At 38.7% G+C, this 17302-nt stretch overlaps 1 protein-coding gene across 2 annotated transcripts in view; it reads right to left on the minus strand.

Moving 5' to 3' along the window:
* slc4a11 (solute carrier family 4 member 11) overlaps positions 1 to 16623 on the minus strand; it is a 209165-nt gene extending 192542 nt beyond the window's left edge. Inside the window, exon 1 of one of the 2 annotated variants that reach the window (XM_036150608.1) lies at positions 16388 to 16623. In XM_036150608.1, the coding sequence (XP_036006501.1) occupies positions 16388 to 16448 (61 nt within the window). In that variant the 5' untranslated portion in view covers positions 16449 to 16623. The remainder of the gene's footprint in view (positions 1 to 16387) is intronic. The other variant, XM_036150610.1, reaches the window with a different exon arrangement.
* Positions 16624 to 17302: the final 679 nt, after the last annotated feature.

Genomic DNA, 17302 nt, shown 5'->3' on the forward strand with positions numbered 1-17302 from the left:
TTCATTAAACCTATTTGATTGCGGTTTTGTTTAGGATGGATCTGGGATTGAAAAGCAAAGCATGCGGCTGAACAGATTTTGTTTGGTGCTGTAGATGGATGGCATACACTGATGTGGCGCGTTTACTACTAAATCACATCATAAGTGATTTAGTAGTAAATGGTGATCATTTGTGCACAGATCAAACCTGACATCGTACCAAAGATGATTAAATCCACGTTGTACAGTGTGTCACGGAATAGTTTTATAAGATTGTCAAAATTGCACAGTGTAAGAATACCATGAGAGCATTTTAGTCTTGGGATACCTCATGAATACGGACTCAGATTTGTGGTATGCACAACTAATAGTTGTTCTCTCAATAGAATCTCCTTCCTGAGCAGTGGATTACTGCAGCTTCTCCAGAGTTACTATTGACTTCTTGGCTGGTTTTCTGGACATTAATGTTTTACTTGCCTGGCCTGCCAGTTTAGCGGAATAGCTACTTCTTCATAGGTTTGCAGCCATGACATGTACTTTTACAGATAATAGACTGAGTAGTGGTCTTTGAGATGTTTAAAACTTGAAGGGCTAATAGTCATCCTGTAGACAGATCCTCCGCCCTGATGTGTGAATCTCTATTGCTTGTGCAGATTTGGGCCTTTTGGCTGTGTCTCTGATTAAAGCAACTGGTGGGACTTGATTTCATTTATGGTTATCTGACAAAAGGGGGCTAAACACAACTGCAATCAGTGTGTTGTAGACAGTGAAAATCATGTATCATTTTGCTTTTGTGTTTGTGGTTGTAATTTGACAAAAATGTGAAAATTACTTTTTCAAGTCATTGTACAAATGATTGAGATTAGGTTACAATGATTTGTCCAAATAAACACTAAAAAATAGTTATAAATATGTTCTCTCTGCCAATAACAACAACAGAGTAGAAGATATAATTACATCCACAGTATAGGTGTTTTAGCCAGCTATAACTATACCAATGTAAATACCATCTTGTGAAACAAATATTTAGTACATACACACTGCCCTCTACTGGAAACTGCAGTTGCTCAAAACACTGACACAACTAAAGGTAACCACAGTAGATCATACCTGTTAAAGAACTCCTGCTTAGTTAAATCTAAATGGAAACAAGGTGAAGGTAAAGACTGGTCACCAGAAATATCCATAAGAGCAGCCGTGGAGATGGCAGATGTAGAGTGTTCTCAGACAATGTCCCTTACTTGATTCCCTTTTCAGTGCTAGACCCTCATCAACACCGTAGATGGTTACACATCTACATCCAAACATTTTACACAGAGGAAATGTTTTATTCAAGATTCCTGTTTCTTAAAGAAAGGAAGACTAAGGCACTTTTAACTTCAAGTAAATCACACATATCATCCTTTTGTTATGAAATCACTTAACCCTTACAATCACAAAATCACAACAAACAACCTGACCAAAATACCACACTTAAAACTTTATAGCTGTCTTGTTTGGATATAGATCTGAATATTTATAATAAAACTTAAGAGGACACAGAAAATTACATGTAAAGTGTTGAGACCCATTCTTAACGTTAACACCATTAGTAATAGAACGGCACGGTCATTAATCAGTGGTGTGGAGGAGCATTATTTCTCCATCTTTGCCAAAAAAGTAAATTTATTATGTGTGGTTAAAAGGTCAAGGTAAATCCAATAACACTGCTTGTGCATTTAATGTTATCAGATGTGTTTAAAAATCTAATACTGAGTAGAAGAGACATACCATTTGGAGGAAAAATATAATTTCCTGATGATCATTATGCAGGTCAAGAGGAGTTTTTCATTTTAACAGCAACAGCTGCAGGTACCTACTTTGAACCAATAATAGTTATGCAAGAGTGTTTGTCACCATAATTAAAATAGATCAAACTGTCTCATTTAAAAAAAACTAACTTTCTCCTTTATCCAGGGTGACTTATGAAAACATGTCACTCTGCAGCAAGCTTTAAAATTCTGTGCACCTACAGGGAACATTAAAACAGCAATAAACTACAAAGGGCACCTTGCTGTATTGTGCTCTAAGCAGGAAGACAGCAAAGACACAGTTAGTGGACAAACACTGGGTGGGATTTCCTTTTCTTCTCAATGGCTCCTGCCTTACATTGTCCTTTTTCAGATGCTGGCCAAGAGCCGCTTTCCATGGAGAATAATAAAATGTCTCTGTCATAAATCGACACACTATAACAACACATACCCACACACACAAAGATACAGACTTACACAAAATGTATGCACTTTGTCAATAACACACTGACAATACCAATGTGTGTCTTTAGCAAATATTGACATCACAGTTATTGGACTTTTGCATGATTTTGAGGCAAATAATATACAGTATCTCCATTAAAGTGGGGATGCCTCTCCCACTTTTGTAAATATTGTGCTATATATTTTCATAGGAGAACACTGAAGATGTGAAGCTGATACAGTGTATACCTTGTAAAACAATTATTTTGGTTGTCCCCTCAATGTAACTCAACACTTCTGTACAGGACTTTGGTCAACATTACAGTTGATTTTAAAAATGCTATATAAATAAACCTGAGCATGAACACAGCCCTTAATGTCTAAACTGCTGGTGATAAAAGTGCGTACACCCCTAAATGAGAAAGGTAAAAGTGTTCCCAATTTGCCATTTTCCCTCTGTAGTATCATGTGAATCATTAGTGTCACAAAGTCTCAGGTGTGAATGGGAAGCATGTGTTAAATTTAGCATTATTGCTCTCACACCTTCATACTTATCACTTAAAGCTTAACATGGCACCTTACGGAAAAGATTCTCCAAGATTCTAAAAAAAAGATTTCTTGCTCCACATCAAGATGTCCAAGACTATAAAAAAGTGTGCCAACACCCTTAAAGGAGACATAGAATGGTTTTAAATCCTTCCTTTTAATATTCATATCATTCAGTTGTGGTCTATATAAAGTGAAACTGCAATGCTTGGGTGTGAATTCCCCTTTATTGTTGCACCACAGACCCCTTTACCCCTGTTCTGAGGGCAACTCATTTTGGTGCGGTCTATTTAAAAGGCAAAGAGCCCCGCCCCTCACGAGGTTACAAAGTGTTCCACTCCATCCTAGTTGGCCTTTTTTGCAATAGGCCAGGGGACAGTGTTATGAATTGTGTGAGTTGACGTACCTAACAACCAAACATTTTCACTTATCCACTTGTAGTATCTGCATTCTTTAACTTGGACCACAAAATCACTGTGAGTAGTAAAAATGGCGGATTCACAAAATTGGTTAGCTGAAAGTCTGTGACCTTGTTTAGCTGTGATGGTATTGCTCACAAAACAAAATAGAGAAAACTGAACAGACTGAAAAATATGACCCCAACAAAATAAAATGATATTTTTTGCAGCACCTGAAGAGACTAAAATGACCTTTGCTGCACTCCTAGAGACTCCAAGTATACAACAAAATGTATTTAGAGGTTCGAACAGTTGATTTTGCATGACAGGTCCCCTTTTAACTGAGCTCCAGCACAGTGTCCAAGACCATACAGCAGTTTACCAGGTCAGGCTCCACTCAGAACAGGCCTTGCTATGGCTGACCAAAGAATCTGAGTGCACCTGCTAAGCATCATATCCAGAAGTTGTCCTTTACAAAATAGATTTTTGAGCACTGCCGTGCATTGCTGTAGAGTTCGAAGGGGTGGGGCTTCAGCCTGTCAGTGCTCACAGCATACACTACAAAGTGGCCTGCATGGCTGTCGTCCCAGAAGGAACCTCAGCTAAAAATTATGCACAAGAAAAGGACATGGCTTACTGGATCTATGACCTGTGTTCTGTTGAAACCAAGATAAGATTATTTGGTTCAGATGGTGTCAAGTGTTTGTGGCGGCAACCAAATGAGGAGTACAAAGACAAACATGTCTTGCCTACGGTTAAGCAGGGTGGTGGGACTGTCATGGCTTGGGGTTACATGAGTGCTGCTGGCTGGGGGAAGCTACAGTTCATTGTGAGAATTATGAATGCCACAAGTACAGTGACATACTGAAACAAAGGATAATCCCCTCCCCTCAGAAACGGGGCCACAGGGCACTATTTCAACATTAAAAACAATCCTAAATACACCTCCAAGAACACCGCTGCCTTGCTGATAAAAACTGAGGGTAAAGGTGTCTGGTGCACAGATCTGTGTGGTGGATGGTGTTTCTTTCTCCCTCTACCAGCAGGGTACAACTGGTCGGATGTAGCCACAAGTGTACTTAATCATTTGCAATCAAGAGGAGCTACAAGAGAGCAGGAGTCAGCGTGAAGACGTCAGAGCTCTTGGTCACCCAGAGCGGTAACCTGACTAAGATCCTGTCTCTAAGAATCTTGCCTTGATGCCTTGTATTATTCATCATCCATGCTTTTCCTTTGCAGAACCCTTTTGATATGTTGCTGGATCGTCACTCAGCTCCAGCTCTGTTCCAGCATTCTCAAGAGGATCCAAGTAAGCCTCCCAAGCCATGTACTCAAGAGCATCCATGAAACTCCTGTCAACCTCCGCTCCTGCACCGGTAAAGGCTCTCCTTGCCCTCCCGCTGAACCATCCCCTGCCTGACCATTTACATTCTGTTTTTAACCACACACTTCATTCAATAAATCCTTTAAACTGACTATCTGCCTCCGTTTTTGTTCTTCCGTTCAGTGTCAAAATGAAAACGGAACCAAAACCTGACAAAAGATACTGGACGGATCAAGCATGTCTCCAGACCTAAACCCTATTGAACATCTGTGGGACATCCTCAAATGGAATGCGAAGAAGCCACGGTCTCTAAAATCCACCACATTCATGATGTCGTAATGGAGTGAAAGAGGATTCAAGTCAAGCTCTATTGCAGTGGTTCCCAACCTTTGAGCCATAGAAGGTGTGGCAAAAAATACAAAAGTAAATAATCAAATTAAACAACAAACAAGAAAATGATCCAACCTGCTTAAAATCAGTTGTATTTCCTAAGTATAATGTGAAGCTCCTGGGTGCCTGTAAGCAACTTTATTAGCAGCGTCCTTGTAACAACATGAGAAAACACCCTCCCTTCTCCCTAACACTAACTGGTTGCCCTTGATAACATTTAAACATGCTTTAAAAATAAGATACATAACAAAAAACAGTTTAAAGTGCATGAAAAATAAAACTGACCATTATGCTAAATGAGTGGATGCCCTTAGCTTGTTTCAGTGCTGTTTCGGCAATCTTAGGCTATTCTACTGTGACTTTATTTGCAGAACACTATCAGAGCAGTTTTGTGGAACATACTTTCAAGGTTGCTGTCAATTCATGGTTTAAATAGTTTTGAAATTTTCATTAGTTTTTATTTTTATTTATTTTTGACTGATGATTTTCAATTATATTTTAGTTTTAATTAGTTTTTAGTATTTATTTGCTAGTTTAGGTTAGTTTAGATTTTTTGAAAATGCTTAGTTTAAGTTATAGTTTTAGTGTTTTATATAACACGACTTACACACCAGGAGTAAGACTGAAACAAATAGAAATAGCTCGGTGTAACAAAATCCTAGAAAACAATCATACATTTTGTGTAATGCAGTACAGTAAAAATAGCAAAAGCTGCAACAGGTAATTAGACTTCATGTTAATGCATTATGATAAAGACACATGAAAACTAAATACATTTTCTCTTAAAATTCGGTTAGTTTTCAATCGTTTTGTAAACTCTTACAGTTTCAGTTAGTTGTTTTTTTTTCTTCTTTCAGTTGACTAAAATGTTTTTTCCTTCTAGTTTTCGTAATTTTGTTAGTTTTAGTAACTATAATGACCTTATCAATTGCTGTCTCCAGAAATTGATCTTTTTGCTTAGGACACGTTGGATTCTTCTGGTTTGTTAAGAATTGGGTCTTGGACACATTATTTGGGAGTTGTGGGTCTTCTGTGGTTAAGGAGTAATGCTTGAACTCTTAAAAGCAAACACAGGTGAAATTGCACCAGCTGGAAGAGGCTCAGTCTCTTCCAAAATCACAGCTAATATTTTAAACATGTCAAATGTACCTCTGTTCATATGCAGTGCCCACAAATCCAGCTTTGGTTGAGCTATTTTATCTGCAAACTTGAAGACAGTTGTCATTTTCCCATGAAGTGACAGATTGAGTTCACTGTGCTGTTTGTAAATGCCACACAAATAAGTGAGTCCCTTCCTCATCACTGAAATGTGGTGCCAGCGGTGACTTTTTTAAAGAGAAATCTCTGCAGCAGCTCTTGTAACTCAAGCACTCTGGCCAGTGATCTTCCTTTCATCACCATTTGTTTTTTGTGTATAAGAGGTGTCTGTACACCACAGCCAGCTCCTCACAAAGCAGTTTGAATAGACATGAGTGTGTGATTTGATATGGTTTATAACTTTAATAATATCATTGAATATGCTGTTAAATTCCAGTGACATTTTTCGACTCGCAAGCATTGCTCTGTGAATGACACAATGCGTAGACTCACATTCAGGAACAATTTCCTTAATCTGAGCAGTTAATCCAGTCAGTTGTCTGGTTATGGCAGCACTTCTGTCTGGATATGCCAACACATAAGGACCTTTTCATTTTTCCTGATATATAATTATCCAGAAACTTGATTAGTTCTGCGGCTGTGGTTTTGGTTGGCAACAATGGTGCACATAACATATCATCATACACATACTCCTGACAAAGATATCACACATAAGTAGTATTGCTATGTTGTCAATGTCTGTGGACCCGTCAACCTGGAGTGCATACCGTGGTGTCCTCTGGTATTTCCTCAAGGTGCCGAGTGATGGTGCAAGCCGAAAGAGGCAGCTGTGCCATCTTTTAATACATCATTTTTGGTCTCATTAAGCAGTTTTGAAGACTTGATTACCTCATTAGAAAGCTGGTAGCTACATATTATTGAGAACGGGCATTGTGCATAGAAATTACCCATACCGATGAATCCATTTTATTATTATAGACCAGTTCATTGTTATTGTTCTGATCCGGGTTTTTTGCGCATGCGCGCCGGACTGGTTGGCAAAAGACGAACACAATGGCGGACGCAAACAGAGAAACTGACGAGTTCTCCACGTATTTTTCTTCTTTAGATAACGTATCACAAGATCGTTTTAAGAGTAAGTTGATGGTTGATGGGATCAGATTGCCAGATCCATACAGCAAAAGCCTGAAGGGACGGAGCGAGTCTGTGAAATGCTGGCCAAGGGTTCCGTGCCGCGACATATGCAGCTGCCTTATAAACACGGCTGGCCAGTACAGACGAGAGAGCACGAAAGCCCCTGAAACCACTGGACGGCTACAATTATTTTATATCAGGAAAAAAGCTCCAGCAACGCCCGCGACGCCATGAGGGATTAAGCGGTATGAAAATGGATGGATGGATGGATGGATGTTGTTCACACATGTTTGTGCAACAGCACAAAGCAGCGTCGGACACAGGCCGCGTGTCAGCAGAGAGGAAGACCCGCCCGGCAGGTTAAAAAAACAATGTTTACTACGGATTATTTTGGTGTTTTTGTCTTGTTAAAATGGGTGGGGGTGTCGGCGATATTGCAGCGTAAACACAGAAGTACTAGCGCCCGTGAACGGGGGCGTAACGGAGCCGGAGAAGCGGCTGCTACAGCAGCAGCAGCAGCTGCTTCTCCGGCCCGTGTAGCGATCACCACCTCCCCTCCGCCGCTATTTAAGTAGAACAATGACTAGAGCAGTGTTCCCACAGGAATTTGCTTAGGCGAGGCGGTAAGTTTGGGGGTGGTGGGGGGGAGTGTGGTTGGACAACACGCTTTCCGCGGACCGACTCGCGGAGCGGGGGGCATCCATGTGTTTTTTTCCCTGCCATTCACGCATGTATATTTTCATATATACATTGGAATGTTGGCGAGGCGGTAGCGTTAGTTTGGCGAGGCGGCCGCCTCGCCAAGATAGCGCTGCAGGAAACCCTGCTAGAGCATAATTAAGTTGTATTTACCAGAGATGAAGTATAGACTGCAAATTCTGTCGTAGTATGATGGCTCCCCCAGTCGATTGGGATTGTCTGCCTGCGCCCTTTTCATTGAAAATATCCATTTCTTTCTTCGTCCTTCCTCTTTCGGTAAATGACAGAAACGTACATCCAACAATTTGGAATGCCTCTGTGTGCCACCGGGGGAGCACAACAAGTCGTAGGCATTGTTTAGATTCCAAAAATAAACGAACTAAAAGTACGCTCTAAATCACCTGTTTTGTCATGTAGTAGACGAGAGCAGCTCTGTTTTTTGCCAACCACCGTGCCCGGATGTAGCGCTGACGTCACGCGTGAACTACCCTATTATTTTGAATAGGACTCCTAGCATTATCTTTTAACAACAGCTTTCTGTTTCTTGGAAGTTGCAAGCTCTTCTGTTTCTTCATAGGGCCGTATCCGTTTGCAAAGACTGGTTTTTACTGATTTTGCAATCTTGTGGGTGTAATTTTAGTTGGGGACCACTACTTTAGTTAAGTCCATGACCAAGAGAATCATGACAGCCAAAATTATTTTGGCCACATACAATATTGACACTGTAGGGTACAATTTGAAAATTTTCACTCAGGGATGTGCTCACCTATGTTGCCAGCAATTTAGATGTTGATGGCTATGTGTTGTTATTTTGAAACAACAAATGTATAACATAATTACAGTATCTTTGTTATCGCAACATACATTCCAATGAAATTCATTCTCTGCATTTAACCCATCCCTTAGGGAGTAGTGGGCTGCAACTGTGTGTTGCCCGGGAAGCATTCTGGGGCTAAGGGTTTTGCTCGGGGACCCAGAGTGGCAGTATGAGGGATTCAAACCCAGAACCTTGCAGCCTCTCCAGGATGTAAGCACCCTACTCTAACCACTTGGCCACCACCTCCCGACACACACACAAATGTGCATTTACCAAAGCTGCACATTTACTGCTTATACAATACATAGTATTAAAAGTGTCAGAGCTTCAGTGATGTCCCAGAAAAGATATACTAAATTATTTAACATAATGAGGGGTGTACTCCCTTTTGTGAGATCCTACAATTGAGTGTTCAGAATTAAAGGCCATGGTAATCAGCCCTATTTACAAGTAGAATATTATATATTGTTGTCTTCTGCTCAACAACAACAATAGCACTAATAATAATAACACTAATAATAATACTAATACTACTAATAATAATAATAATAATAATAATAATAATAATAATAATAATAATAATAATAATAGCAGCTGGGTTTTTAATTCATACTGTGAGATTTTCATACTGGAGAATGCCTTGTTCTACAGCTTTTTGGTGATTTAATATTAAAGTTGTTGCAAAAAGGGAGCAGAAATAAACAAATTACTAAAATTATTAGAGCAACCAGGCAATAATATTATTCATATACATTAGTGGAGTCAAACATGGATTATCCTAAAAGGTGGCATGAACAGCGAACTTTACTGAAATTATTGGGGTAATATTTTGTATTATCAGTTAAAAATGAAGGATCCTGTTGTAATTGAGTTAAATATGTAGGCATGGTGCTTTAATTAAGCCTTCATAAATTAAACTCTTAACAAACATGTTCATTAGATTTCAGTAGATGAGGGTTTCTAAAGACAAATAAATGAGCTGGAACTTAACTGACTGGCCAATGTCAGTGTATTTCAGCTGAGTGATTAATGGGTTTGATGGTAGCTACTTAGTTTCACCACACTCACACCACACAGTTGTTAATGAATGACACTCAAACAACAATTAACACTATTATCAAACGCATCCAAGCATCCATGAATATCAGAGAGAAACTGAGGTTGTGGAGAGTCTGTGGAGTAGGTGTTGCCTGGTAAAATAAGAAAACAGAGACACAAAAAAGCCCTGATGACCCGGTTGAATCTTCATGTTCCCACCTTTTTCAACTTATGTCGCTGGTTGATTTACAGCAGTTGGATATTAATTTATTTGATCAGATTTGTAATTTTGCTCAGATTTGGTTTATTTTATTGACGAGATACCAAAAATAAAAACAAAAGGGGACAAACTTTAAACTTCAAATGTATTTGATCCCAACAGCCCAGCTAGAAATCTGGCTCCAAAAGATATGTTACAGGCCACACAGATTGCGATCAGTCAACTACAGATAGTTCTGATCTCAACATCTCACTCCAGTCCAACCTTTCCACCACCATGGACAAGACCAAAGAGCAGTCACAGGATATCAGGGAAAAGATTGAGGATCTGCACCAGGCTGGAATGGAGTACAAAATCATATTGCATGAGATCTTTCTTAGCTCTAACAGAACAATAAGGATGAGACAATGAATCAAAATATACCACTAGGGAAACAAGGAAGGAACGCTGGTACTATTGGACCTCAGTGCAGCATTTCACACAGTTGATTACTCCATTCTGTTAGAGCACCTGGAAAACTGGGTCGGCCTCTCTGGTACAACATTCAATTAGTTTAAATCCTTCTTGAAGGACAGGGACTTTTTTGTGTAAGTAGGTAACCTTATATCAGAAATGACAGAGATCACATGTTGGCTTCTCAAGGGTCCATCCTGGGTCCCCTCATATTCAATATCAACTTGCTCCCTTTAGCTCAGATTATTAAAAAAAACAACATCAGTTACCATAACTACGCTGACGACACACAGCTCTACATCATCATGTCACCAGGTGACTATGAACTAGAGGTGGGCGATATGAAGAAAATCTAATATCACGATATCTTTGGTCTATATCGCGATACACGATATATATCACAATATGTTCAAATAACCTTGAATAACAAATGTTTTTAGCCAAATAGTGCCTAAAGTTGTATTGGCATATCTCATATTAACGTGTCCATTTTTTTTGTTTGAAAAATTTATTGCAAAATAAAAATTTATTTAAAATGTTGTATTTTAGCCATTTTTTAACCACAGCTGCACATTGAAGCTTTTCACAAATTACAATATTGTCACATTAGAGCTTTTTCGTGATCACCATTGGTGAACATCCCAGCGGCCAAAAGGAACACCAAGGAAAAATCTGACACAAAATAAACCTGAAATAAAAAGGTGCTCTTTTGTGCTTAAGACATATAAATCTGTATAATAAAAAGGTGACAATCCCAAAAACAAAAGCTTGTATTGTGACTATAAAAATCAACTCACCAGTCGCAGCTACATATTCAGAGCATATCAAAAATATTTCCATTGCTCTTTAGGTGCTGGGAAATTTTAAACAAGAAACGTTTTTTCCTGTCATATGGGATTTAGCAAAAGAAGACACCAGTTTCAACAGTTCTACGGCTGGTTTAATTGAAGTTTCCTTTGGTGTTTGTTGGGGGGGGGGGGGATGCACTGGATGACTTTTTAGGTGGAACAAATGTGTGCTACTGCTACCTTTTGTGGCAATGGTGTTACGGCATGTTTTGCAAATTACCGCATTTTGTTTGACATCCTTCTTGTGAAATCCAAACCACCGCCTGAAACGCCCGCTGTTGCCATAGTTCTCGCTGTCTTGTCAACATAAGTAATCGCACAGGTACGTTGTTGTGTGTGCGTGTTTGCGCCAGAGCGCTTTTTGGCTTGGAGGCGGAACGAATGATGCGTTCACAGAATGTGCGAGAAACTAAACTTACAGTGAATGAAATACAACGGCTCAATCTTGCTGTGAAAATTTGCACGCAATGGTCGTGATAAAGCCATTTTCAATATCGCGCCGAGGAAAACTCAAGATACATCGAGTATATTCGATATATCGCCCACCCCTACTATGAACCCATTTAAGCTCTGAGTAAATGCTTACACAAGCTGAAATAAAATAGAAGTAATGAGAGTATTTTCAAAATGTAAGGAGTAGAAGTACAAAGTAGGTTAAAAAATTACTAAAGTATAAGTATAAATAACCAAAATTTCTACTTAAGTAAGGTAACCAAGTATTTGTACTTAGTTACTTGACACTTCTGTGTGGGTGATGGACTTACAAAGGTAGTGGGTTTTTATACCAGACCAATAGATGTAGCTTGTTAATATGCGCACCACAGTAGAAATTCATAGCCTGGTTGGTCAGAACACCGACCCACACCTCTAACTGTTATTCGTGTTATCTAATCTGTAATTTATGTCACTGGACTGATAGCGGATAATAACACATGGTAGCCACCAGAACATTAAACTGAATTATATCACAAGTAATCATACACCACCATGACACATTGCAGCCAAACTGAGCTTGAAACAGAGCACTTTTATTTGCCATGTACGATGTTGCTGAGCTTCAGCAAGATCCCTGGTACATTGACATGCATCTTAGTAAGTAGATGCTTTACAGTCAAAATTGCACTGTACAATGTCAGGAGCATAGTCTGTGTGATAAAAGATTTAATCTTTGACTATGCGATGTCATAATGAAGCCCTTTGTTGCCAAAGTCTTGGTCATAATTTATCACACATGCAACAAAGTCAGATTTTAGTTTTTGTTAACCCTACACCAAGGTTTCCATAACCTGGAAGTTCCATGACAAACAAAGATTGAAAGCCTACAAGGATAAGACCGAGAAACTGTTGTAATATTTTCAGCCTGGCCTTCAGCTATCTGTGGAAGCTGACTCTGGGTCAATTTGCTCACTAATAAATCAGCAAAACCCCCCAAGGTAGGTAAGAACTGATGTCCTGTGGCAGATGGCTCCTTTTTCAACCCAAAAAGTCAGGTACCAAACAACCAACACTGCAACAGTATAAACTGACAAAGGAATTAAATGACCAGCGCCTTCAAGATTTAGCTTTGTTGCCGCAGCTCAACAGTTGACAAGTCTCAATAGAAAATGCCACTTTTTTTATTGGAGCTTCTTAAAATTTTTGTTCTTGCTCAGAATTCATTTCTAAACACTTCAATGATAGTGAAAATAAAATAAGCATTTTTAGTGTTCTTCCCAGAGTGTTGCTTTTGTTAGTGCTCCTAGTGCTTAGATATGATAAAATAAAAAGTGTTTCTGATTGGCTGATAAACAGGTCAATCTACGTGGTAAATGGCTCATAATGTATGGGTTTATCGCTAGACAAGTAGTTAACAGTAGTTAGTTACAGTAATTAACTGTACACATGATTTTGTTTTCTTCCCTTTTTAAACAAATGGGAGTATAAGACATATTCCTATTGTTTACTAAATATTTTAATTATTAAATGTTAACATTTGAGCCCCACACTTTTTAATGTGAGTTACACAGCATTACTGGGGTCATGGGTGGACTCTTTCGAGTGGGTCAGCATGTACAGCATGGTGTTAACAGCGTCATAGATAGAGGCTCAAATCCCAGTGGAAACAAAACAACATGTATGCACTCTCAACTCCATGTGGAGCTCAGGATGAGAGTGCCAGCCAAATGGCATATAAAAAAAGTGGTAATCCTACAAAGACAGGCAGTTACACAATATGCAACGGATGATGTAAAAAACAGGGCATTTAGGGGGAATTCCAAGGTCAAAGCAAGGAGAATTTAGAAAAAGGCTGCAAAGTTTGAGGATGGAGCAATGTGGCTCAACATTAGAGTATTACATGACGAGCTAAACCAAATGGGAGGTCAAAAGGCTAATAGTTTGAGCCTCAGTGAATCGTTCAAATTATAAGCCCCAGGATGTTATTATATAAGTAAAAAAGCTACAGTAAGCCAACAATTTGAAAAAAATGACTTCTTCAAATGACTAAAAAAATAATCCAACACAGATGATTTCATATTTAGTACTTCATTGTCAATATTTCCATTATTAAATGTGTATACATTTATATTTGACATGTTCAAAGATATGTGATGCAATCCTCTATGGCATCAGCCCCTTAAATGCCATTAGGTTAGGGGGGACAGCATGTATCCTTATGTACAAGCTTACGGTACACATATAATAATGACAAATACAAAGACGTTTTACATAAATAACCTAGAAAATATTTTCATTATGCTGCATTTCACCGTTTGTGGGAAAGCTACTTGTTTACATGTGATTTGGACCGATGACACTGTTTGCTTTCCTTTTGGTGTTCAATATTTCATCCATCGTGACCCTAGTTGTGCTGTAAATCTGCAAACACGTGTCTGTCTGGGATGAAACCCTGTGTGAGGGCAAGAAATATCAGGACATAGAGGCAAGCAGCCTATCATCACCTTAAAGTTGTTCAGTGCTCAGCAGTTTTACTGAGGATGACAATAACTTTATACTCGCAACTTCAAATTATGATAAGGCGTTCCTGGCAATTGCTCAGCTTGACATCATTAACTGGGACAGAAAAGATCATGCTCTAACTGAGTTTTTGTTTTTTTACACAGTAATATACTGCAAAGTTATGCCAGCCGTCTGTTCTTTACCATTTCGTCTCTGGTATTTTGACCCAATCATTGCACTGATATCAACTGCAGCTTGCCAGTAAAAAGAAATGGCATGGCCTCCCTGTTAAATGGAGTGTACAGATTTAGCCTTTAACTGAATAACCAGGCCGATCTAAAACAATGTCTTAAGAGTCAGGGGGAAAGCAGAAGGTTGACGGAGCAGCTGATGTTGAACAAAAAAGCATGACTAAAGTCAGTAAAGAGCTGCAGGTTGAGTTAATTTTTTCCAAACAAGTTGTTTTATTTTAGTCTTGGGAGCAACTTATAGCCTCAGTCTTGCCAATTAAACGTGCTGCAATCACTGGTTGTAGGTTTTAACCTAAATTTGCAGTTATAATACATTGAGATACATTGGTATATAAACAATTGCATTTAATAAACTATAAAGTCATGAAAAAACCCTTTTACAAATGTGTTTTGCATATCATACAGTGTAGATATATCTGAACTAAAAAAAATATTTTAAAGGTTCACCAAATATTTCAATCTATTGTACCAAATTGTACCAAAACAGATACATGATTTGACACTGTCATATTTCTTGCAAAATAAATAAATGTAGCCAATATAAAAACACCTGTGATTGACTTTTTTTGGACAGAGATTTTGACCCACTCTTTATGTCAATGCTTTGGTTGATTGAGGTTTGCAGACATTAATATTAAGCGCAGGCCTCGTAAGGCTCTACTACAGCATATCTACAGCATACCAGGTTAAGATCTGCGTCTTGACACGAATTTGGCAACATTTTGCCAGGATCACCAAGTGGAACAGCAGTAAATGAAAACTGCTGCTTTAGTAGAGGTGGCACACCTGCTGATGATCAGTCAGTGAGGAGCAGCACCTGGTTGCTGCTTTCCCTATTAAATCCAACCAAAGTAGCAAGGCTGTACATACCTGTGTTTTTTGTTTGTTTTTTTACAAAATTCGTTTAATCTCTGGCAAGTCTGTCATGTTCCATTACATTTTTAACAACTAATCAGAGATAAATTAATAAAGCGTGCTTACATCTGGAAATGGCATGCCCCTCGATGCGTATGGATTGCTTTCACCAGACCTGAGGTTTCAGTACCTTCCATCCTAAGTGAGGCTTTAGTGTTCATGTACACATATACCAAAAAGCAAACATGGTTTGAAAACTTTTATCTAAGTTTTAGAACTGATTTATAATCTTTGCTCTGAAAAGGAACCTCAGCTAAATGTCATAATATGTTTCAGGGCAGGGTATTCTCTATTGCCGTTTGCCACGGTATTGTTATTTTGGGTCAATAAAGATGCTGTGACAGGTCAAATTAAATGACGTTCGTTTTAACCACTTAAAAGACAAAACATTCATCAAAGACTATTCATTTTACATTTTATGGTGATTATTTTTTTTATTCAGTCAAAGCTTCTCAGAGTTTTAAAGTTGTTGAAGCAACCCTACTTTTTTTTACCTGCATACTGGATCTTTGTATCATTTTAAAGTTCAGTTATGTATATGTATGATGAAATTGTCCTTTCAAAAATATTCTAACATATCTACACAAAGAAGCTCAATTACCTAAATATTAATCTACAAAATGCAACAAATCAAACCTTTGACAATCTGTTAGAGATATCGTGGCGACTGGTGGTTAACCTGTTGTGAATTGAGCCTCTGGATCAAATAGTTCTTTGGGTCTCTTAAAATCTTGTACTGACTCTGGGTACCCTATACTTTAGCTTATTATGACATTTTTTCATCCTGACAACAACAAGATATACTTATTTTATTGTCATATAGCTGCCTGAATATATCAGCCCTATGTACAAACTTTTAAATACATTGTATGAAAAACAGTTAAAATGTGACGTATTTCAACTCTGGGTACAAGTGCCTTCACTTACCTGCAACACAGCCAAAAATAGCCAACATTAAAAGTAATTAAGAAGGAATTCCATACCGTTACCCATACCATTACTTTAACTTACAAACACACAGGAATAGTCTCGACTGCTCACGGGCCAAAAAGAAAGACAACACGTTGCAAAAAAAGCTGTGAAAATGGCAATGAGTACAACCTTACCTTCTATAAACCGATTTACCGTCATCCCCGTCACCTCTCCATCGTCCTTCGCAGTTTTCATGGTGTTCCTGTCTTCTAAAAAGCGTCAAAAACTCCTTCCTTCTTTTTTAATTTCCAACTAACCGACTAAACAGGTCCGCGACTTTAGTCCTATACAATACAGTAAAAGTAACGAGCGCGTGCTCACATTGTTCCCCGAGCATCTCCAGGTGTAGGTGACAGCACGCGCCCACACGGTGCCTGGACAGTCCAGTGACCACGCCCCAGCGCGAGCGCTCCGAGTCCACCCTGCCTGACGCCACAACAGGAAAAGTTGGCTCCAACTACGGTTAGATGGGACACTACGCTCATTAATTAACAGGCCCGGTCCGAGATTGTGTGTTACGGCAGGCAAAAGGTTGCTCCAAATCCACCGAGTAGCTCAATCGATAAATAAATTAAATAAATAATAAGAAATACTTTAAAAAATGAATGAAAAAAAATATAATTTTTTTAAAATAATTTCTTAAAAAATGGTCTTGCCTACATACAAAATTAAACATAGTGCTGAAATCGTCATTAGAATTTTAATTTATTAGCCTATGTGTTTGTGTCCAGTGAAACATCATGGTGAAATTTACTGTCATAGAGAGCGAATTGTACAAACACTTTGAAATGCTTCAGTGAAGCTCACATTTTTAAGAAATTTGCACTAAATTATGTTTTATGTGAAGAACACCAAGAGAGCATAGATTACCTTGAGTGTCCAGTGTCTGCTGGGTGTCTGTGGGTGCTTTCTGCCCACAGAGACACAGCTCAGCTTTATTCGACCCACAGAGAAGCTGCAGCTTTGAACTCTTCTGTCTGACCTTCCTGCAGGTAAGCAGCAGGGGTGTAAAAATACATAAATTCACATAGATATATTGGTTAAATGAT

This window comes from Fundulus heteroclitus, chromosome 19, assembly GCF_011125445.2.
Source record: "Fundulus heteroclitus isolate FHET01 chromosome 19, MU-UCD_Fhet_4.1, whole genome shotgun sequence".
NCBI classification, from domain to species: Eukaryota; Metazoa; Chordata; class Actinopteri; order Cyprinodontiformes; family Fundulidae; genus Fundulus; species Fundulus heteroclitus.